Source organism: Aegilops tauschii, chromosome 6 (assembly GCF_002575655.3).
Source record: "Aegilops tauschii subsp. strangulata cultivar AL8/78 chromosome 6, Aet v6.0, whole genome shotgun sequence".
NCBI lineage: Eukaryota > Viridiplantae > Streptophyta > Magnoliopsida > Poales > Poaceae > Aegilops > Aegilops tauschii.
In genome coordinates, this window is record NC_053040.3 from 310,143,061 (window position 1) to 310,167,255 (window position 24,195).

A 24,195-nucleotide genomic window follows, 5' to 3' on the forward strand; every position below is an offset into this window, starting at 1 on the left:
GTTCCTGCATAATACTGGGTTGGTTGTTAAGGCAATCTCATCCAAACTGCCTCATAATCAAAATATGCAAGCTCAAAATAATGTTATATCTGCGCTCCAGACACAAGTCCATTCCCTAACAGAGACCCTTTGTGAAACAAGGACAGCCATTGTTCGATGTTGTCAAGATATGCATGGTTTTGAAACCAGACTATCAGACATTTGCTATGTTGTTCAGGAGCCTAGGAGATATGAAGGCGAAGGTTATGGTGCTCCATCGGACAGTACAGCATGAAAACGTAACAGTCAGGTCAAATGAACTGAGCTTTTGAACTTCTAGTGGTGCATTTATCTGCCAGACTGTTAACTTTGATGCCAACCTTCCTTTTGTTTTATGGTTGTAATTTGTTTTGTTGCGATACAAAATTTGTTCTTAACGTGCAGCCACCGGCTGAAGAAAACAGCAAGCCATTTTTGTATAGTGTAGGGTGTTCCCTATATTTGCACTTGTGGCGAACTTTGATGCCCAACGGATGTAATCTTTGCAATCGCCTTAATAGCCTAGCGTTAGTTTCGGGCTTATTTATTTCCTAGTCTTCTTTTTCCCTGGTTTGTTAGTGGCCGCAACAACCAGTGGGCCATACGGACTGTGGTAACCTTGACCCTGCTATAGGCCGTAGGATCCATGGGCCTCCTACGGGCCGTCGGATAAATGGGCCTCCTACGGGCCGTATAATCGGTGGGCCTCGGGCCGTTAGATAAATGGGTCCACATGGGCCGTAAACGGGCGTAATTGGTATCGGGCCAGTACGGTAACGGGCCATTAACAGGCCAGAAGACAGCAAAGGCTTAATTCTGTCATAGGCATAACAGGTCGTTAATGGGCCAGAATATAGGACAGGCTGGAAACGGCGCAACGGGTTAACAGGCCACAAACGGGCCGATTCTAGCCACGGGTCGAATTTAGCCCATTAGGGGAACAGGCCAGTAACGGGCCGGAAGTAATCGATGGCCGGAAAGGAGCCCAAGAACGTATGGGCCGTCAGTAGGCCGAAAGCTAACACGGGCTGGAAACAGCCCATGTGAATCATGGGTCGTTAATGGGTACAAAGAAATTTACTGTTCATTATGGGCTAGAGTCACCGTGGGCCACTAAAGGGCCTAAAGATACGAAAGGCCTCATATGGGCCGAAAGACGTCGTGGGCCATACATGGGCCGAAAGTGAAACGGGTTGTGTTATATTCAACGGCCCACATGACGTTGTTGGGCCGATTTTGGGAAGGCCCTAACGGGCCGTGAGTTATCGGGCCATAAAATGGGCAATTTGCGAAAAGACCGTTAACAGGCTTTTCATGGGCCGGCGCGCTAACTTTTGACCAAGTCAAACGGGTCGGCCTTTGTAAGCTAAATGGGCCAGTGGTGGGCCGTCGCACGTGTCGACATATCATAGGCGCCTATCTGACCCAATGACGAACTAACACGTGTTTCCTTCGGCCAAAGAGAATTTTACACATGGAAAATCGCCATTGGTCCGGGCTGTTAACGGGTTATCGGATCCAAAACCGGACCCGATAGCTTAACGGCGACCCGTTACGGTGGATGCCACGTGTCGGTCACCCTTGACGAAAGCACTTCTATGACGCGCGATTTGTCGTCATGGAAGTTGTCGGGGATATACCCCACGATACGACCCGGCCGGAGATATGACCCGGCTAGGACTTGGTATTTCATTGGTAAGCCGGCAGATTGTAAGCCAGATATTTAAGATGTTTAAGCCGGCAGATGTTTAAAGATGTTAAGTCGGCAGATGTTAAGCCGGCAGATGTTAAGCCGGCAGATGTTAAGCCAGATGGTAAGCCGGCAGATGTTAAGCCAGATGGTAAGTCAGATTGTAAGCCAGATCATAAGCCAGATCGTAAGCCAAACTGTAAGCCAGATTGTAAGCCGGATTGTAAGAAGCCCAAGATGTTAAGAAGCCCATCCAGAGAAGCCTGTGATGAGAAGTCAGAATAGTTTAAGTCTTAATCCGAGTTGGACTCTACATGTAACCCGCCCCTTCAACTTATATAAGGAGGGGCAGGGCACCCCAAGAGGGACGAGTTGAATAATCGTTAAGTCTAGACACAACTAGGAGAGCCGGAGATACGGCGACTCCCTCATGAGCATAATGAGACCTAGCCACAAACAGCATGTTGGGTTGTTACCGGATGATGTTTCTCGGGGCCCGAAGCTGCCTAAACCCTTGTCTTGTGTTGTGTCTCTCGATTCGATCAACCCCTCTCAAGCTACCACATAGATGCGTTGGCCTCATGACTAAGTCCTTTCAGTAGGACATCTGCCGTGACAAATCCACGATAGTTGGTGCCCACCATGGGGCTCGCGCACGGTGGTGTTGAGTTCTTGGAGGGATCTCTCTTAAGGGATTGAGGAGTTCGTCATGCTCCGGACGAAGAAGAACTGGCATGGAACAGTCATGAGGGATAATCCGGCTCAGAAAAATCTCGGGCAGAGCCGCAACCCAGTTCATGAAATTTGCTGGTCAGCTTTGGGTCTAGCAGTACAATATTTGAGTTAAGATAAGTCACCACCGTTGGTCTGAGCGAGCAGTCAAACCACAAGTCGTCGAGAACGTTGTTTTCCGCTGCGGCCTGTTTCACCGGCGCCTTAATTTCGGATACGTAACTCGTTGAAACCGGCATGGTTAAAGTCTCCGTTGCGTACGGGTCACCGAGTCAGATGGGAATCCGGAGAAAGTTTTGCGACCACGTTTGGGTATCAAGCAATCTGGGATCCACACACCACGTGAGAGGGAAAGAATCCAAAAAATCGGTCAAAGCAATTACGACCCGGAGAAGAAACGATAAACATGGGCATGAGCTCTGCCTTTTGGCCCCGAGTCACCCGCGCCCTTACTCCAGCTGCTCGGCCACAGCGCCGCCATGCTGGCATTCTTCCAACCCGCCACCGGTTCTTGCTGTCACCTCTGCAACCGCCGGCACGCTTCTGCAACAAACTGCTTCGCCGACTCACTGGTATCGCCGCCTCAAGCTGCCCTGACGCGCTCCGCCTAGGCCTCGTGTTGTTCCACCCGTGGTCGGCCTCCCTCGCCGCCACTTGAGGCACCCGATTGAGCTGCCCGGTGCTGTAAGTCGCCCGCTACTGCGAGCCTGATTCCTCCACCGCTGCTGAGTTTTGCCACTGCTGAATCGCCTGTCGCGCTAAGCCGTCTTAGATCGGCCTCCCTGAGCCGCCCCATTGAAGACACCTGCAACTCTGAGCCGCCGGGCCTCGCTTCAAAATCCGTCTTGGGTTACTCCTAGCTGCCGCCAGAGAGCTTCCATCTCGCGTTAAAACCGCCGTCTGCTTTGAGCCGGCGAGCCCTGCGAACCGCCTCGGGCCTTGCTCCACATCGCCATCCACCTCCACCACAGCTGCATCAGATTCGCCGGCACACCGAGCTGCCGTGGCGCCTGCCTTTGGAGTGGCTACCTTCGAGCCGCGCCTCGCCCGCTCTTCCGAGTCGCCGGCTTCCGAGACGCCTCCGTGGTCTGCCTCCGAGCTGCCACTGCGTGCGGTCGCCAAGCGGCCTCGCGCCGAACGGCCACTTCAGCCTCGAGCCTCCTCCTCCGAGCCGTCCGCTTAAACCACCGCCTCTTCGGACGCGCCGGTGCCGAAAGTCGCCTCGCCTGATGGCTCGCTGTTTACCTGATCCATCACGGCCTCAGGCCGGCCCGCGTCGTTCTGGCCTCATCTACATCACTAAGCCACTTGATGTTTCTGCCTTCAGCCAAGGCCTTCCTCGGCCTCCTCTGCTGCTGAAGACCGCCGCTGGATTATTTCCGCCGCAGAACCGGCACTGCCGTATCCACTTTGGCACATTGAGCCGCCACACCTCCGCTTCCGCGGCCTCGGTAACCCACCACCACGGCTCACCTCTACCACCGTGGGTTTCGCGCCCCGCGTGCTGGCGTCCGCCGCTTTACCACACCGACGGGTCGCGCTCGTGCCCCGGACTATCATCTGCAAGCCAGACGAACCGCTCACCTCCGTTGTTTCTTTGAGTAGCTGCAGCATCCGCGAGCCGCCACCCTGTTCGCTTCCGCGGACCGACTACGACCCACTCCGGCTCCGACCGCACCGCCGCAGTCGCCGTCTTCTACTCTGGGTCGCCTTCATGGCCTTTCCCGAGCCGCCATCGGCGCTGGCTATGTCCGCTCCGCATCCCGTGGGTGCCCACAACGCGCCCCCGCCTGCCTCCAAATCGCAGTGGCCTGCCTCCGCGTCAAATCCGCCACCGGGGGTCGGCGCCGAGTTGCCCTGGACTCTCTCCACGGCTTGTGAGCCGGCCTTGCCCCGCCTTGCGCCGCCTCAGCCGCAAAACTTAGTCGCCTTGAGCCGCCTCGCCTCGCGGACCCCTTCCGCCGTCCCGTGCCGAGGCACCATTCCGCTGCTCCTACCGTGGGCCGCCGCCGCCACGGCCTTGTTTCCGCTCTGAGCCGCCACGTCCCACGGCCCCCGACGAGTCACCTCTGGCCTCGCTCTGCCACATCGACTCTCTGTGCCGCCTTAAGTAGCCGCCGCTTTTCCCCTGCCGTGAGCAGCTGCTGACGTTGTGGTTCACCTCACCACCGGAGAGCCGCTCCGCGCCTCCGGGTCTCCCCGCGTCGAGCCACTATGGCGGACCTCCTTGTCCTGCCCCACCCTTTCTACAGAGCCGCCGCCAGTCGCACCTCTACTCCAGGCCGCCTCATCTCCGACCCGCACGGCCACGGCTTTGACCCGGCCCCGGCTTTAGGCCCGCCTGCTCCACCCTCTATTGGCTCGCTGCTCCTGCTTCGCCGGTTGCTCGCCGCGTCCACTGCTACCTTCGCAAGTCCGGCTGAAGACAGGGGAGGAGGAGATGGGGGCCGGTTGTCCATAGGAAGATTGGATTAAAAGTCAAGGGATGGCTGCTTAAAAAAACCATGACCCGGGGGTCTGTTCCGAGCCGCCCAGATCCATCTCTGCTGTGGTCGTTCTCAAACCACTGCCTTCGCCGCCACTGCTGAGACCTCGTGCTTAGTCACCCTCGACCGATTATTCATGGATGCTATATATACGGATCATCCGTCGTCCGGACAAATCAGGTGATGTCCATCTAAGTCTATTTTATTGGCACATATTGTTTTTGTCAAAGAACAATTACTTTGGTTTGTATATTTTTATATGCAGGACAAATATTTATTTTAAAGTGGCGTTATATCGCGGATGATTGTCCTTGCCATGCTGCTCAATAGAAGTGCCCAAGTTGCCGTTCTTGCGGACCAATCTATATCAGCACATCAGGGTCACACCTGCTCATGCAAGCTGTCCAGTGGACGTGTGCAAGCCTCCACCCTGCAGACCGGTTTATTCCAACAACTCTGGAGCAGATCATGATATATTATCAGCCTCCACTGGATGATTCAATGGACAGGGTCATTTATAACCTGTCGAGATTCAACATATTTCAGCAAACCGCTGTTCAACTATATGTCGGTTCATATAAAGGCCAAGTATGAAGAGTCTCAAGCACGTATGCCTATCTTGATTCTGTCATAAAATCGTCATGGATGTACATGCATGACAAAAAACGTGACCTACTGTGACAAACACGTATCATCACGGAAGTGTATTTTTTTGTAGTGTATTAGCAACTCAGTTGTCAATTCAGTCACACCTAGAGATTAATTATCTACAACAAAGTGATCAATAGCACAATAATATGATAGTTTTGATAGTAGTAGCAATAGCAATAGCAACGGTAACAGTGATAGCAGTAATTTTGTAGCAAGTGCAACAGTAACAGTAGCAGTAGTAACTTAGCAAGAACAATATAATTCGTAGGCATTGGATCGGTGATTTGTTGGATGATATTCATCATGTGACAGTCATAACCTAGGGCGATACGGCACTAGCTCCAATTCATAAATATAATGTAGGCATGTATTCCGTAAATAGTCATACGTTCTTATGGAAAGAACTTGCATGACATCTTTTGTCCTACCCTCCCGTGGCAGCGGGGTCCAATTGGAAACTAAGGGATATTAAGGCCTCCTTTTAATAGAGAACAGGAACAAAGCATTAACACACGGTGTGTCAGGGGAAACGACACCTACGGGATCACGAGGAATCCCTTTTGCTATGGTTGGCGGGCGCGGGGCTGTGGAAAGAGCGGGATTGAGAGATCAACGCAGGGGGATTATCCAGGTTCGGGCCGCAAGTGATGTGTAATACCCTACTCCTGCTGGTTTATGTTTATCTAGTGTTCTTGGACTAGCCACAAAGTGTGCAGGGTCCAAAGAGTCTGAATCCTTCCTCAGTATGTCGCGGGCCTCCTTTTATAGTCAAAGGGGCTGCCACAGTGGCACATCGGAGGTGGAAAGCTATACAGTGGTCGAGTCTATCTCCTGGCACCGTAGGACAAACGCATTTAATGCGCTGCCGACGTGCCCTCCTTGCTTTAACGGGGACGGCAAGGAAGCTCGTCCCAACTGTCGCCGCCTCGCCTGGCTTCAACGCGCGTCCGAACTGACGAGGCGTGTAGTGCCACGCTGGCTGGCTGACTCCTGAGTTGGTGCGGTGGAAGAGTCGTCACGAAGATCTGCATGCCACCACGCAGGTGCTTGCTGAATTGGCTTAGAGGCCGCACGTCTCCACGCAGGTGCTCGCCTAGTTGGTGGGCTGGCAGCTACACGGGAACGGCGGTGGAGTCTTGGCAAATGTGGGCCTGGCTGCGGCCCCGCGGATGTCTTCGGCAAGGGTCTTGCCGCGGCGGCGTGGGCGTCCCCGGCAAGGGTCTTGCCAGGGGTCTCGTGGGTATCCTCGGCTCCTTGCCAAGGATCTTCGTCTTCTGATTATCATCTGGTCTTGTGTGCTTCTGGTCTTCACAAAGATCTGCATGCCACCATGGAGGTGCCTCCCGAGCCTTGGTTCCAATGTGGTTGAGGGCGTTGGAACTCTCAGGCTCAAGGGTGGCAGCCTTGCTGGTGTTGGGCAAGCTGCCCCGGCAAGGTTCTTGCCGGGGCTGTGGAGGCCGCCCCGGCAAGGGCCTTGCCGGGGGAGTTCACCTCGCCCTTCTGTTATTTGTGTCTCTGGCTTGGCGTTGCTCTGGTTGTCTTGTGCCTTTGCTTCCTCCCTCTGCCCTGCTAAGTGTGGTCGCAGGCGCGGCTCCAACTGCCCGCGCACAAGTAAAGGGGTACAAAATAGGACCCCTCCTTTTGTGCACCGACAGGGGCCCCCAGGCCTGGGCCACACATAAGCGCGACGCGTTGTTGGGCTAGGCCCAAAACGGTGCACGGGTATGCGGGGCCGAGTTTTTACTACAGTAACTCCCTCACTCGTTGCGCTTCCCCACAACCCGCGTTGAATGCGCGACGTGGGAGTCGCACGCGTGACGTGGGGGTCATGCGTGGGGCGGTTGCTACCCTCATGCATCACATCGTGGTAAATGGTAAAGAGGCGGCCCGCGCCTTCCCCATAAAAAGGAATAACCGCAGGCGCGCTGCTCATTTACCCTTCGCGCCTCTTCCAATCTCGGAACCGCCGTTCCTCTCTTCTTCCTCAAGCGAAAGATTCGAAGTTCTTGCCTCTGCTTGCCGCTGTTGCGCCCCCATTGCTCTTGATCCTTTGCCCCCTCCCAGCCGCCATGGCGCCCAAAACCAGCAGGGGCAAGGGAGCGGCCAAGGATGCCAGGGAGAAGGAGGCGCCAGAGAGCCAGTCGGCGGTGCGGTGGACACAGCTCGCCTACTTCCCGTCGACGGTCGATGCGGTCCACCTCAAGAACTTCTTCTTGCCCCTGTGGGGGAGGAAGACAACGGAGCACCCTGCCACGCGCGTCGTCCCCACCGATTTTGCCAAGGACAACCCAAATCGGTACCCCTTCTTCGTCAATTTCTTCTCTTGCGGGCTCTGCCCCCTTTCTCTGACTTCTTCAACGATGTCATGCACACCTACGGCTTCTATCTTTTGGATCTCACGCCGAACGTCGTGGCGTGCATGGCTCTGTTTGCCCACCTCTGCGAGGCCTTTGCCGGGGTGCTCCCCAGCACGGCGCTCTTCCGCCACTACTTCTACCCTCGCATCCAACCATGGGGCGCCATCTCTAGGAGCATCGCCTGGATCCCGAGGACCCAGGAGAAAGGCACGTACCCGGAGGGTGCCCAGAAGGAGAGGTGGGAGGAGTGGCGGGGCCGGTGGTGCTGGATCGAGGAGAAGGACCCGCAGGAGTTCTGTCGGGTTCGTCAGAGCCCGCCGACCCGCCGCGGGGACTGGAGCGACCTCGACGCCAACGACAAGAAGCTCTCGGTCGCCACCACCAGGATCCATCGCCTCACCATGGTCGGGCTCACCCTCGAGATGATTGGGGCGGACTTCATCCGTCGCCAAATCGCCCCGCTGCACAACAAGGGGAGGCCGGCCTGGGACTTCAGGAATGCGGCCGACATCATGAGGCTCCGCCCTGGCCTGAAGCATAACTTCACAGTGATGGGGCACGCCCATTTCTGTCAAAGGCTCTTCTAGCTCGACATGAACAGCGACGGCAGGGCTGAGAGGACCGGTAGGGCCGCGAAGGCCGGCAAGGCCGTCAAGGGGCCCCTGTTTGGGTTGCCGGCGGGAGTGGCCCCGCTGAGCAACAACTCTCGCCAGTCCGGACTTCAACGCGCATGGCCTTGACCCGGCCTGGGCCGAGCCGCCAGCGGAGAAGGTGCAGGAGTTCTTCAACACTTTGTCGGAGGCTTATGTCCGCGACGAGACGCTGCTCATCCAGGACACCACCAAGGCGGATTTGGACTACATCGCCGCCAGAGCGGCAGAGGCAGCGCTTGCCAGGGAGGCCGGCAGCGCTGGCGGCGTGGAGGATGAGGCCGATGCGGCCGCAGGGGAGAAGGAGCTCGCCCAGTGGGCAGAGTCTGCCGGGGAGGCCAGCGGCGCCAACGCCGAGGCCCCTCTTGTTGAAGACGCGGGCGACGAGTCGTCCGAAGAGGAGGTCGAGGTGAACGACCCCCCGGTCATGGGGAGGCAGCGCGTCCTGTGGCGGGCCAGCTCTGGTGAGCCGGTCCGGCCCGGCAGGATCACGCAGCAGCAACCTCCCCAGGAGCAACTCATGCGCGAGACGAGGGCGATGAAGGCCGCGGCAGCGAAGAAGCAGCGAAGGTCGCGGTGGCAAAGAGGACGGCGACTGCTTCCTCCTCGTCCAAGCGGTACCGGACCCCATCCCCTTCCCCTTCGGACAGCACTTTGGAGGCCGAGTTTGACCTCGGATCTTTCAGCCCGGCAAGGAAGAGGAAGCTAGTGGAGGAGGAGGTGGAGGAAGAGTAAGCATCTCGCTCCCCACATCATCTCCTGACTTTACTCCTGTGTTATCCTCCTTTGATTTGATGTTATCTTCACAGGGACACGGAGACGCTGGCGCAGAGGGTGCCGAAGAGGGCCAAGGCCTCGACAGGCGACAAGCCCCCGGCGGGTACTTCACATACGCCGTTGCTGGTGGATAGCAGCCCGGATAGCAGCCCCCGCTTCAGCCCCCAGCGTGAGCTCATCACTCACTCCTCCATTGATGAACTTTGGGGTGTGAATCCTTGATGCTGATCTTGCTGGGTTTGCAGGAGAAGAACGGCAGCAGGAGGAGCCGCCAAGGGCCACCCCCAACACGCCGCCCCTCTCGACTACACCGCCCAGAGGGGCGTCCTCGTCAAGGGCATCCACCACCGAGCCCACGCACATGGAGGAGGAGGAGGCGAACTTGGGCGTCGGGGGCTCTGCCCCGGCAACGAATGCTGGCGGGGAGGGCGCCACTTCTTCCCAGCACGGCGTAGGTAAGTTATGTGCTTTCTGTCCCTGTTCTTTCTTCTCCTTTTTGAACTTTGGCCTTGGCTCCGTCTCATTCCCCTTCTTGGTACCCAGACCCTTCCTTGGTAGGCCGGGAGGACATCGACACCGTCATCGAGGAGGTCGCCAGGAATGCCGAGGCCGAGGCCGACAAGACCGCCGCCAAGGAGGCCGCCAAGACCGTCGCTAAGGGCGCCGCCAAGGGGCCCGCTAGGGAGGCCGGCAAGGCCGCTGCCGAGGAGGCCGGCAAGGCTGCTGCCGAGGAGGGGGTGGTCGACGACCAACCTTCCTCCTCTGCTGCCTCTGGCTCGGGCAAATACTTGAAGGTGGCCGACGACCTGTTCGTCCACCTCCCAGGAACGGCGAGCACCAGGGCGCCAACCGAGGGGGAGGTGTTCGACGACGAGGCGCTCGCCGCCGCCGGGCTCAAGGTTGTTGATGAACCAAGCGCCGGTGGCGGCGGTTCCCAAGAGGAGCAGCTGCTTCGGGCCATGGGCGCCAACTTCCAGAAGCTCCAGGCGCTTCACCGTGCCCGCCTGGACAAGGCAAAATCCAGGATGGCGGCGGTGGACAAGGCGGAGGCGGACCTCGAGGAGCGCATCGCCGAGACGCAGGCCTGGTTCCGCCAGGCCCATGATGAACTGAAGGTTGCCCAGGATCTGTTGGCCGAGTGCAAGCAGGAGCTTGTCCTGAAGCAGGCCGACGTCGAGAAGGCCCAGGAGGTGGCGAGGGAACAGGCCGCCAAGGACGAGGCCGCTCGGCACCAGCACCAGGCCGAGCTGAACTCCCAGGAGGAGTACCTTGCCGCTCGTGAGGAGGCGCTCGCCGCCACACTCCGCGGCAAGGACGAAGAGGTTGAGAAGCTCGCCGCGCAGCGGACTCAGGAGCTGGAGCAGAGGCACGAGGAGGCACTCAATGCTCAAGCCCTCGTCCATGCCGGCAAGGTGAAGGAGCTGGAGGTGGAGCGGGACAGGCTGAAGAAACAGGTCCTGGAGCTGGCGAAGGAGAAGGACACGATCAACGGCGCTCTGGCGGAGGCGCATGCCGCAGTCCTCGGCAAGGCCGATCTGCTCTCCAAGGCCAACGACTCCATCAAAGACCTGAAGCTGAAGCTGGAGGGTCTTGAGGGGACGCTTTTGGAGGTCAGGGCCCGGGAAGGGACCCTGACCAAGGACGTGGAGGAGGAGAGGCAGTTGCGGAGGAATGACGCCGCCGAACACAAGGAGTACGTGGAGGGCATAAACCGTTGGGTCGGCTGCCTCGCCGACGTCGCCGGCAGGACCACCACGAAGCAGGCTGCCATGGGGATGCCAAATGTGAGGTACGCCCCGGAGCCGAATGTGAGTCCCAACGCCAAACTGACTCTGTTCTTCGAGGGTATTCTCGGAGCCCTGGAGCAGCTCCGCTCCAACCGGGCAACTTATCTGGCCAACGAGTCCCGGAGGCTCTGCCGGGGCGCCCTGACCAAGGTGCTCACCAAGGTGGCATTCTGGAACCCCACCGTCAACTTTGCCAACGCGTTGGAGAGCTTGCCGGACAAGGCGGAACTCACGGTGCTCAAGGAGCGCATCAAGCCCATCGTCGACTGCGTCGATGGAGTTGAGAGGGTGGAGGGCCAGCGCCGGGACTAGGCACCCCGTTTCTCGTCGCCACTGCGAGTTCAAGACCAAGACAATTTTATCTTAAGTTAGAACTGCAGCGATTATTTGATGTAATATAACTCTGTAGTACTTCAATATCATGCATGCTATCTTCCCGTTAGATCTTTCTTTGTATGTTTGCACCCTACGTTTGGTGGATAAGGCTATCGGTGCGTAAACCCATGCCGTGGTGCTTTGAGGACGGATCCTTAGCACCCTGCCGGGAGGGCGCTTGCTGCCGGGCAAACCACCTTGCCGCCCCCAGCGCGGTCGCTCGAACTGTCGAGCGAACTCGGAACAGGACAAGAGCGCTGCTGGTAACGGGTAGGCCCCCAGCGCGGCCGCATGAACTGTCGAGCCGACTCGAGATAGAGACAAGGGCGTTGCCAATAGCGGAAGGGTCCCATTGCATACAGGTTTCCCATACAAGGAACGAGATCTTCCGAGGAAGACAGACTTATATAAATGAGATTAGCCAAAATTTTGCACGACTTAGCTTTTCGGGGCCACGCGGATGGCAGTCGAAGCTGCGGACGGCATCAGAGGGCGGCTGATCGACGTCGCCCTCTCCCTTCGAGCCATCCCCATGAAAGAGTCGACGCGTCGGCTCCAAAACCAGATTTCCACCGCTTGCACCCCCTACCTGGCGCGCCAAAGATGTCGGGGGAAACGACACCTACGGGATCACGAGGAATCCCTTTTGCTACGGTTGGCGGGCGCGGGGCTGTGGAAAGAGCGGGACTGAGAGATCAACACAGGGGGATTATCCAGGTTTGGGCCGCAAATGATGCGTAATACCCTACTCCTGCTGGTTTATATTTATCTGGTGTTCTTGGACTAGCTACAAAGCGTGCAGGGTCCAAAGAGTCTGAATCCTTTTTCAGTACGTCGCGGGCCTCCTTTTATAGTCAAAGGGGCTGCCACAGTGGCACACAGGAGCTGGAAAGCTATACAGTGGTCGAGTCTAACTCCTGGCACCGTAGGACAAACGCATTTAATGCGCTGCCGACGTGCCCTTCTTGCTTTATCGGGGACGGCAAGGAAGCTCGTCCCAACTGTCGCCGCCTCACCTGGCTTCGACGCCCGTCCGAACTGACGAGGCGTGTAGTGCCACGCTGGCTGGCTGGCTGCTGAGTTGGTGCGGTGGCAGAGTCTTCATGAAGATCTGCATGCCACCACGTAGGTGCTTGCTGAATTGGCCTAGAGGCCGCACGTCACCACGCAGGTGCTCGCCTAGTTGGTGGGCTGGCAGCTGCATGGGAACGGCGGTGGAGTCTTGGCAAATGTGGGCCTGGCTGCGGCCCCGCGGATGTCTTCGGCAAGGTTCTTGCCGGGGGTCTCGTTGGTATCCTCGGCAAGGATCTTCGTCTTCTGATTATCATCTGGTCTTGTGTGCTTCTGGTCTTCACAAAGATCTGCATGCCACCACGGAGGCGCCTCCGGAGCCTTGGTTCCAATGTGGTTGAGGGCCTTGGAACTCTCAGGCTCAAGGGTGGCAGCCTTGCTGGTGTTGGGCAAGCTGCCCCGGCAAGGTTCTTGCCGGGGCTATGGAGGCCGCCCCGGGAAGGGCCTTGCCGGGGGAGTTCACCTCACCCTTTTGTTCTTTCTGTCTCTTGCTTGGCATTGCTCTGGTTGTCTTGTGCCTTTGCTTCCTCCCTCTGCCCTGCTAAGTGTGGCCGCAGGCGCGGCTCCAACTGCCCGCACACAAGTAAAGGGGTACAAAATAGGACCCCCTCATTTTATGCACCAACACGGTGAATACATGAACTCCTCAAACTACGGTCATCACCAGGAGTGGTCCCGACTATTGTCACTCCGGGGTTGCCGGATCATAACACGTAGTAGGTGACTATAACTTGCAAGATCGGATATAGAACATAGATATAATGGTGATAACATAAACGGTTCAGATCTGAAATCATGGCACCCAGGCCCAAAGTGACAAGCATTAAGCATGATAAAGTCATAGCAACATCAATCTCAGAACATAGTGGATACTAGGGATCAAGCCCTAACAAAACTAACTACATTACATGATGAATCTCATCCAACTCCTCACCGACCAGCGAGCCTACGAAGGAATTACTCACTCTCGATGGGGAGCATCATGGAATTGGCGATGGAGAAGGGTTGGTGATGACGAAGATCGAAGATCCCCCTCTCCGGAGCCCCAAACGGACTCCAGATCTGGCCTCCCGATGAAGAACAGGAGGTGACGGCGGCTCCGTCTCGTGGAACGCGATAATTCTTTCACCCTGATTTTTTCTAGAAAAATAGGATTTTATAGCGTCGGTTTCAGGGTCTGCGGGGCCACCAGGTGGGGACAACCCACCTGGGCGTGCCCTGGTGGGTTGTGCCCACCCAGGTGCCCCCCTCTGGTGGTTCTTGACTCTAGAAATTCTCTTTTATTGTGTAAAAAATCCTCGCAAAGTTTCGTTCCATTCCGAGAAGTTTTATTTCTGCACAAAAACAACACCATGGTAGTTCTGCTGCAAACAGCGTCACTCGGGGTTAGTTTCATTCAAATCATGCAAATTAGAGTCCCAAACAAGAGAAAAAGTGTTAGGAAAAGTAGATACGTTGGAGACGATCAATCACCCATCAAAATGAAATCAGCTTTGGATCTCTGGTAGTATTTGATCTCCTCTCTCGCAGTAGACGGGCAACCATCTCATTAGATTGAATTTTCAACTCAATCTCTTGCTGAGATAATGTGCGCATCTCTGCAATTTTGTCGAGGTCATCAATGATGGTACAGATCCTTTGTTTTTCTTTTTTATAAATTCCGTTGGTGTGTTTTGCCCATCCAGAGAGGTGTCACCTCATGGCTCTTATTTTAAAGATCCATCATTGAATAGGTGTACGACCAACAGCGGGCCTCTCCCAAACATTCTTAATTATGTCTACGAATTCGTCCCTATGCAGCCATCCCAATTCAAATTTGAAAGGGCGCCGGGTGGCTGGGTTCGTAGAGTCAGAATCCATAATGATGGGTGCATGATCTGATAAGGCCTCGATACGCTCTAGGGCTCGCACGGTTACCAGAGGAAATTTTAGTTCCCACTCGGTATCCATTAGTACCCTATCGAGATTCTCGTATGTCGGCACAGACCGGTTGTTTGCCCAATTGAACTGACGCCTCGACATACTGGCCTCCCGAAGATCCAAACTGTCTATCACAACATTTTCTAAGAAAGGCCAATGAGTGTCAAACCGGTCATTATTTTCTCTTCCTGCTACCTCAGAATGTTAAAGTCCCCTCCAATACGTTGGGGGACGCAGTATTTCAAAAACTTTACCTACAATCACGCAAGATCTATCTAGGAGATGCATAGCAACGAGAGGGGAGAGTGTGTCTACGTACCCTCATAGACCGAAAGCGGAAGCGTTGAGTAACGCGGTTGATGTAGTCGAACGTCTTCGCGATCCAACCGATCAAGTACCGAACGCACGACACCTCCGCGATTTGCACACGTTCAGCTCGGTGAAGTCCCTTGAACTCTAGATCCAGCTGAGGCTGAGGGAGAGTTTCATCAGCACGACGGCGTGGTGACGGTGATGATGAAGTTACCGGCGCAAGGCTTCGCCTAAGCACTACGACAATATGACCGAGGTGGAAATCTGTGGAGGGGGGCACCACACACGGCTAAGAAAATCAACTTGTGTGTCTATGGGGTGCCCCCTCCCACGTATATAAAGGAGTGGCGGAGGGGGCCGGCCGGCCTCATAGGGCGTGCCCCAAGGGGGAATCCTACTCCTACTAGGAGTAGGTTCCCCCTTTCCTAGTCCAACTAGGAGGGGAAGGAAAGGGAAGAGGGAGAGAAGGAAAGGGGGGCCGGCCCCCCTCCCAATTCGGATTGGGCTTGGGGGCGCGCCCCTCCTCTTGGACACCTCCTCCTCTCTTCCACTAAAGCCCATGAAGGCCCATTAACCCCCCGGGGGGTTCCGGTAACCCCCCGGTACTCCGGAAAATGCCCGAACCTATCCGAAACATTTCCGGTGTACAAACATAACCTTCCAATATATCAATCTTTATGTCTCGACCATTTCGAGACTCCTCGTCATGTCCGTGATCACATCCGGGACTCCAAATAACCTTCGGTACATCAAATCACATAACTCACAGTACATATCGTCATCGAACGTTAAGTGTGCGGACCCTACGGGTTCGAGAACTGTGTAGACATGACCGAGACTCATCTCCGGTCAATAACCAATAGCGGAACCTGGAAGCTCATATTGGTTCCTACATATTCTACGAAGATCTTTATCGGTCAAACCACATAACAACATACGTTGTTCCCTTTGTCATCGGTATGTTACTTGCCCGACATTCGATCGTCGGTATCATCATACCTAGTTCAATCTCGTTACCGGCAAGTCTGTTTACTCATTCCGTAATGCAACATCCCGCAACTAACTCATTAGTCACATTGCTTGCAAGGCTTATAGTGATGTGCATTACCAAGAGGGCCCAAAGATACCTCTCCGACAATCGGAGTGACAAATCATAATCTCGATCTATGCTAACTCAACAAACACCATCGAAGACACCTGTAGAGCATCTTTATAATCACCCAGTTACGTTGTGACGTTTGATAGCACACAAAGTATTCCTCCGGTATTCGGGAGTTACATAATCTCATAGTCATAGGAACATGTATAAGTTATGAAGAAAGCAATAGCAATAAACTAAACGATCATAGTGCTAAGCTAACGGATGGGTCATGTCAATCACATCATTCTCTAATGATGTGATTCCGTTTATCAAATGACAACTCATGTCTATGGTTAGGAAACTTAACCATCTTTGATTAACGAGCTAGTCAAGTAGAGGCATACTAGTGATACTCTGTTTGTTTATGTATTCACACATGTACTAAGTTTCCGGTTAATACAATTCTAGCATGAATAATAAACATTTATCATGATATATGGAAATATAAATAACAACTTTATTATTGCCTCTAGGTCATATTTCCTTCAGTCTCCCACTTGCACTAGAGTCAATAATCTGGATTACATTGTAATGATTCTAACACCCATGGAGTCTTGGTGCTGATCATGTCTTGCTCGTGAGAGAGGCTTAGTCAACGGGTCTGCAACATTCAGATCCGTATGTATCTTGCAAATCTCTATGTCTCCCTCTTTGACTTGATCGCGGATGGAATTGAAGCATCTCTTGATGTGCTTGGTTCTCTTGTGAAATCTGGATTCCTTTGCCAAGGCAATTGCACCAGTATTGTCACAAAAGATTTTCATTGGACCCGATGCACTAGGTATGACACCTAGATCGGATATGAACTCCTTCATCCAGACTCCTTCATTTGCTGCTTCCGAAGCAGCTATGTACTCCGCTTCGCATGTAGATCCCGCCACGACGCTCTATTTGGAACTGCACCAACTTACAGCTCCTCCATTTAATAAAAATACGCATCCGGTCTGTGACTTAGAGTCATCCGGATCAGTGTCAAAACTTGCATCGACGTAACCATTTACGACGAGCTCTTTGTCACCTCCATAAACGAGAAACATATCCTTAGTCCTTTTCAGGTATTTCAGGATGTTCTTGACCGATGTCCAGTGATCCATTCCTGGATTACTTTGGTACCTCCATGAATCAGGTCTGGTACACAGCATTGCATACATGATAGAACCTATGGCCGAAGCATAGGGAATGACTTTCATTTTCTCTCTATCTTCTGCAGTGGTCGGGCATTGAGTCTGACTCAACTTCACACCTTGTAACACAGGCAAGAACCCTTTCTTTGCTTGATCCATTTTGAACTTCTTCAAAACTTTATCAATGTATGTGCTTTGTGAAAGTCCAATTAAGCGTCTTGATGTATCTCTATAGATCTTGATGCCCAATATATAAGCAGCTTCACCGAGGTCTTTCATTGAAAAATTCTTATTCAAGTATCCTTTTATGTTATTGCGAAATTCAGTATCATTTCCAATCAACAATATGCCATCTACATATAATATCAGAAATGCTACAGAGCTCGCACTCACTTTCTTGTAAATACAGACTTCTCCAAAAGTCTGTATAAAACCATATGCTTTGATCACGCTATCAAAGCGTATATTCCAACTCTGAGATGCTTGCACCAGTCCATAAATGGATCGCTGGAGCATGCACACTTTGTTAGCACCTTTTGGATCGACAAAACCTTCTGGTTGTATCATATACAACTCTTCTTTAAGATATCCATTAAGGAATGCAGTTTTGACATCCATTTGCCAAATTTCATAATCATAAAATGCGACAATTGCTAACATGATTCGGACAGACTTAAGCATCGCTACGGGTGAGAAGGTCTCATCGTAGTCAACTCCTTGAACTTGTCGAAAACCTTTTGCAACAAGTCGAGCTTTGTAGACAATAACATTACCGTCAGCGTCAGTCTTCTTCTTGAAGATCCATTCATTCTCTATGGCTTGCCGATCATCGGGCAAGTTAACCAAAGTCCACACTTTGTTCTCATACATGGATCCCATCTCAGATTTCATGGCCTCAAGCCATTTCGCGGAATTTGGGCTCATCATCGCTTTCTGATAGTTCGTAGGTTCGTCATGGTCAAGTAACATGACCTCCAGAACATGATTACCGTACCACTCTGGTGCGGATCTTACTCTGGTTGACCTACGAGGTTCGGTAGTAACTTGATCAGAAGTTTCATGATCATCATCATTAGCTTCCTCACTAATTGGTGTAGGAATCACTGGAACTAATTTCTGTGATGAACTACTTTCCAATAAGGGAGCAGGTATAATTACCTCATCAAGTTCTACTTTCCTCCCACTCACTTCTTTCGAGAGAAACTCCTTCTCTAGAAAGGATCCATTCTTGGCAACGAATATCTTGCCTTCGGATCTATGATAGAAGGTATACCCAACAGTCTCCTTTGGGTATCCTATGAAGACACATTTCTCCGATTTGGGTTCGAGATTATCAGGTTGAAGCTTTTTTACATAAGCATCGCAGCCCCAAACTTTAAGAAACGACAACTTGGTTTTCTTGCCAAACCACAGTTCATATGGTGTCGTCTTAACGGATTTCGCTGGTGCCCTATTTAACGTGAATGCAGCTGTCTCTAAAGCATAACCCCAAAATGATAGCGGTAAATCAGTAAGAGACATCATAGATCACACCATATCTAATAAAGTACGATTACGACGTTCGGACACACCATTACGCTGTGGTGTTCCGTGTGGCGTGAGTTGCGAAACTATTCCGCATTGTTTCAAATGAAGACCAAACTCGTAACTCAAATATTCTCCTCCATGATCAAATCGTAGAAACTTTATTTTCTTGTTACGATGATTTTCCACTTCACTCTGAAATTCTTTCAACTTTTCAAATGTTTCAGACTTATGTTTCATCAAGTAGATATACCCATATCTGCTCAAATCATCTGTGAAGGTCAGAAAATACAACAAGTCTGTTGCTCGCTCCATTGTTCCGGAGAACGGAGTCTTGGTCACCTTGCCCATGAGGCATGGTTCACAAGCATCAAGTGATTCATAATCAAGTGATTCCAAAAGCCCATCAGCATGAAGTTTCTTCATGCGCTTTACATCAATATGACCTAAACGGCAGTGCCACAAATAAGTTGCACTATCATTATTAAACTTATATCTTTTGGCTTCAATACTATGAATATGTGTATCAGTACTATCAATATTTAGTAAAAATAGACCACTCATCAAGGGTGCATGACCATAAAAGATATTACTCATATAAATAGAACAACCATTATTCTCTAATTTAAATGAATAGCCGTCTTGCATCAAACAAGATCCAGATATAATGTTCATGCTTAACGCTGGCACCCAATAACAATTATTCAGGTCTAAAACTAATCTTGAAGGTAGATGTAGAGGTAGCGTGCCGACGGCGATCACATCGACTTCTAAACTAAGAAGGGCAACAGAGGATGGTTTCAGCTAACTCTTATTGCTTTGAACTACCATGCAAACAGCTGCAGCAAATTCATTTTTGTTACTTGCAGTGTTTATGAGATGCTTCAAATATCTAAGGGTGCATACACCTGTAGGCAGAAAGTGTGAAAATTTTAGTTGCTCGACTAGTGATACTAGAGTCATTTATGCAAGTAATCTGGACTGCTGTCATCCTGTGATGGCAGAACTTTTAGCGGTGCAATGCAGAGTTCCGAGCATACAAATATAAGTGTGGCAGCTCCAGTTTGGTAAGGGTTTCACGAGCTTCTTTACAGTAAGGAGCTCTTTAGTAATAAAGCATGCAACAATCAGATCCTTGAAACAGTAGCACACCAGGACAAAGTAGCAAATAATGTTTAAAACATAGAGCTTGGGCAGAGAGAGAGAACTATTGATTTGTTTGTAACTTACATCAATTGTTTAACAACCGAAACTTCCTGTTCCGGTTCCAGTCCAATCGAAGAGAAAGTTCGGCCATTTTGGAACACTTTAATTCTGTTTAGTGTCATTCCCGGTTTATCTTGGCTGGATGCTTTGAGCACATGATCCTGATAATGAATGGCACAATAGATTAGTTACAGTGATCCAACAAAATGGAAGTGTCCACCTACACAAAAGAACACAATCACTCACCATTTGCTTATTGACTAGATGGTCATAATCAAGACTCTCCCCACATTCCTCAGTCATCTTAGCATAGTGCATCCAGTCATCTTGTTCAACTGGATCCTTAATCAAGCCAATGGGGTACTCACTCACAAATGACTTGTATACATTCTTCAGGCTATCTCCAGATATCTTCAGAGAAACATCATTGTTCAGCAAGGGGAGCCAATGTTAACAATGCTCCTGAAAAGATGAAAATTTATTCATACTAAAATTAACGGTGGGACTACCTCTTCCTTGAAGTTGAGGTCATAGGTTTTGTCCTTGTCATTGTAGAACTCTGAAGCAGCAACATCCATTCCAATGACAACCTTGCCGGTGTATCCAGCCTTTTCAATTGCAGTCTTCAAGAGCTCAAGGCCATCCTTGTTCTCCTACAATGTCAGAAAACAAAAGGAACTCAGATCACAACCCAGATACGTGGACTTTCAACAGCTGCCGTTAAAACACCAAGACATAACAAAGCAAGGAAATCAAAGCTCTGAGAACAGGGATATACCTGAATGTTAGGAGCAAAACCACCTTCATCTCCAACATTGGTGACATCCTGCCCATATTGCAGTTTAAAGTAAATTATCCAAGAGAATATCGTACAAGGAAATTCATAGTATACATTATAAAACTATTCACACAAGGATGTTATATATAACTGATACCTTGTTTAAAAATTCGTCCAGATCTCCAGCGGTCTGTTTAGTTTCTCCACTATATGATGCTTTGACTTCCTTTGCCATTTCTTTTGCAGGTTCTTGCAGAAACTTTGCATACTCCATCCTTGCTTTCAGTTTCCTTTTCAACGCTTCCTGCATCGGAACATGAACTACGTTCTTGAGCCAACCAATTTGCAAAGTAACAATGTTTGTGGTTCATATAGAAATGTAACTACGAGATCAATTCAAACATTGATACACAGAAATCTGTCATATCATGAACAGCAGGGTCAACAAACCATGGAACTAGAATGATGATATGCTGCACATGCACATCTGCTTAACACAGGGCAGGTAACCCATGCATCATAAGTTGTGACATACATGGTGGCATAATAGAATGCTTAGAAATGTAATAGCTAAACAGTATAATCATACTAGTGCACTTAGTAATTATTGTTGTTGCATCACAAACCTCTTCTTTCATCTTGTCTTGAAAAGTGGATGGCAGCATGTTTGGAAACAACTTGAGAAACACCGGCAATAAGAATTCCATGAACGGAACAACGATAAACACAGCAACAGGTACCAGCCTGAAGATATCAGCTGTTGTACGGGTGAGTTGTTGCCTCTCTCTCCTTGACAGGCTCTTTCCACCAGCAAGCTTCACCAGCAATCTTGATGAAATCCTAACATCTGCCCAAAGTAGCTTTGTTCCTAACCAGTAATGCTGCAGTCTAGAAATAAATTCATCCTTCCCATGCTTCAGCTTTACAGCCCAGTCAACTCTACACAGAGATAGGTTGCATATGTTTAGAACACCGGAAAAATGGGGCAGAAAACAATATCTTGTATCAAAAGTCATAAGTTTGAGTTCAAGGAAGACGATACAGACCTACTCATTGAAGCAATAGCTCGGAGAGCAGGGCCAATACCCAGAAGCCTTGCCCAGAATTTTTGTACGATTGATCGGCTAGCCTTTAGAGATTCTTGCACCTGCTTGGCTTTGGCTTTAGCTTTTGCTGTGCTTAGGCCTTCCACAGCCTGGTCACATTCTTCTGGGGATGCCTCCTTTTTCTTTTTATTCTGCTTCTGATCCTCACTCTGTTCTTCTTCGATATCCAACTCAGGTTGCCCAGCAGTTGCGGTTGATGCTCTGCGGACTGACTGCAACAAACCTCTAGCTCCAAAAGGCAATGCAAATTCATTACTTCTTCCAATTCCATAACCATGAAGAGAAATCACATGAGCTGGTCGCTGCGGAAACCCATTACCAAGACCTAGCAGACCACCCTTTGTCAAATTCACATTATACTGCTCTTTCTCCTTGTCAGATTTTGAGTCCCCTAAGCTTTGCTCGAGAAATTGCGGCGCTATTCTTGGCTGAGCGTTGAAACCAAATGCCCCATGCTGGAAGGTAGAGAAGGAGGATGACAGGATAGGTGCGTTAACATTATCCAAAAGACGCTTCCTTCTCCTAATGATCGCCCTTGAAGCCATACTTGGTTGCTTCTCACCCTCTCAATGGGAAGGCAAAGATCATGCCGTTCTAAGTACAACCTGAAGTGATCAAATTCAGAAACCATAAGAAAAATAAAGATTGACAAGGGGATAGTAACAGCACATTACAACAACAAAAAAACAGCGGTGAGAATAATGCTGAACAATTGCAGTACCAATATACCACACGCACTAGTCAATTCTTTTCAAAGGGCACTAAGTGTAGTTTTCTGGTATAATGAAAGGACCGTAAATCTCTAGGATTTCCTCTAACATAACGGTAGAACACATAAGTACAGTGAGTAATACTTAGAAACTTATATGAGTAGCAGCTAATATGGAGAATCAAAGTGAGCATGCAAAAGCTGTAAGAGAATCAACTCTGATCCAACTAACAAGAAAGCTCAGCAATAGTCCAATCAACAGCCAGCAGAACAAATAAGTCCGTGGTTGTGTATTTCCCAACTGATCACAAGATTCAGAGCTGACAATCCATAGCCAGCACAACAAGTAAGTCAACAGTTGTGTATCTCCCAATTGATCACAAGATTCAGAGCTGACAATCCAAAAATGCATAAATACTATGAGTAGTAATTTCACTGTTGCCGGTAAGAAGATTCCATGAGAATCAACTATGTTCTTCACCTCAGATTTACAAATTGCTCACTTTAAGTCTTAACTACGACAAGCACTTGTAGGTTGTAACAGTTCAAGAACAAAAATCTGAAGCAATCATTAATTAGTAGTAAACCTGCTTTGGACACTTGCATTAAGGAATATAACTCCATCTTTTAATTTCCAAAATAAGAGTTATAGAGGGAAGAAAAAATCACAGATAGATTATTATAATCAATAGCAGAGCATCTCCTCGGTTCAACCATTTTGCCTATCCAGATATCGACACAAAAAAGCTCAACAACATATGGCAGTGACAATTTAATTCGACAAGTTTGACCTCAGGAGCAGTTCGAGATTATATAAGTTACAAATTCCACACGATCATCGAAAATCGAAACCCCGCGAAAAGTGTGAATCGCGTCAGGTTCAGTCCGTACCGATTCATCCATCCTCCCAAGTAAAAGAGACAGATAGTAGGGGCGGACGATTTGCAAACGATCGACGAAGATACTATAAGGAACGGGCGAGGACAAAACAATTATAATTTCTGAAGTTTCGAACAGGACCGCGAAATCGGTCCTTCCGGTTGCCACCTACCCTGAAACATCCACTACTCGCCACTCGCCAGAGACAAAATTAGACCGAAAACTAAAATCGCAGCAACGCACGTGACCACTGGCTGTCGACTCGTTCCACCAAATCACCGATGTGAGGGACGCGAAATCCTTAGGAAATCGACCAATGCGTCGACCGACCGACCGGGCAAAAAAGATCAGAAGAGGATAAACCGAAGGAGCGTCTGGAGAGAGGCGGAGGAGAGCTCACCCGGCGAGGGACGCGGCGCTGATCGGCCGATCCCGGCGAGGTAGGGTTTAGGGGGTTTTGGGGAGGGAGGGAGGGGAGGAGCGAGGGGGAAAAGCAAAGGGGAATGGAAGGAGAATAGGAGCAGCGGGGGCTACTTTACTCGGAGAGGAGGGCGGGGGCGGAAAAAAATTCTATACGACCGGGTCGTACACAACCGAGCGTGAGACCCTCCCCCGTATGTGACACCTGGCGATACGAATCTTAAAGCAACGGCCGTCTCACAGCGCCCCAAACTGCAGCCGCTGTTGTTGTATGAGATTATCATTGTATGATGTATTGCTTTTATGCATAGGCACGTACTAGTATAAATGCCCGTGCATTGAATGGGCGTGGAATCTTACAAAACCTGCTCCATATGTCGTTAGGTACAATTTCCTTTTTTCTTGAGTTGGAATCGCTGTGATTTATTAACCAGTCTCCATTGATTCTGAGAGTGATAACACACGCTGGCAAGACATAAAAC

At 51.0% G+C, this 24,195-nt stretch overlaps 1 protein-coding gene across 5 annotated transcripts; it reads right to left on the bottom strand.

Annotated features, from left to right (window-relative positions):
• Positions 1-5,426: 5,426 nt before the first annotated feature.
• LOC109743010 (uncharacterized) lies at positions 5,427-23,801 on the bottom strand. Of its 5 annotated transcripts, none has more exons than XM_040392545.3 (9): positions 23,694-23,800; positions 21,646-22,310; positions 21,226-21,538; positions 20,757-20,903; positions 20,600-20,647; positions 20,331-20,474; positions 20,068-20,232; positions 19,846-19,982; positions 5,427-5,448 (listed from the first exon to the last, which is right to left on the bottom strand). In XM_040392545.3, exons 2-9 carry the CDS (start codon positions 22,248-22,250, stop codon positions 5,442-5,444), a joined length of 1,566 nt encoding a protein of 521 aa, XP_040248479.1. In that variant the 5' UTR covers positions 22,251-22,310; positions 23,694-23,800; the 3' UTR covers positions 5,427-5,441. The 5 variants fall into 5 exon arrangements, with proteins under 5 accessions (XP_040248479.1, XP_073357610.1, XP_040248478.1 ...); XM_073501509.1 differs by lacking the exon at positions 5,427-5,448 and adding an exon at positions 13,383-13,958 and having other exon boundaries at positions 23,694-23,801; XM_040392544.3 differs by lacking the exon at positions 5,427-5,448 and adding an exon at positions 18,758-19,061.
• Positions 23,802-24,195: the final 394 nt, after the last annotated feature.

Coding starts and splice junctions, on each gene's coding strand:
- LOC109743010 (XM_073501509.1), bottom strand. CDS start 22,250: ATGGCTTCAAGGGCGATCATTAGGAGAAGGAAGCGTCTTTTGGATAAT. Junction 21,539..21,645: donor GCTATTGCTTCAATGAGTAG/GTCTGTATCGTC, acceptor ATCTCTGTGTAG/AGTTGACTGGGCTGTAAAGC. Junction 13,959..19,845: donor TCGGTTGTTAAACAATTGAT/GTAAGTTACAAA, acceptor CGCTGTTTGCAG/CAGAACTACCATGGTGTTGT.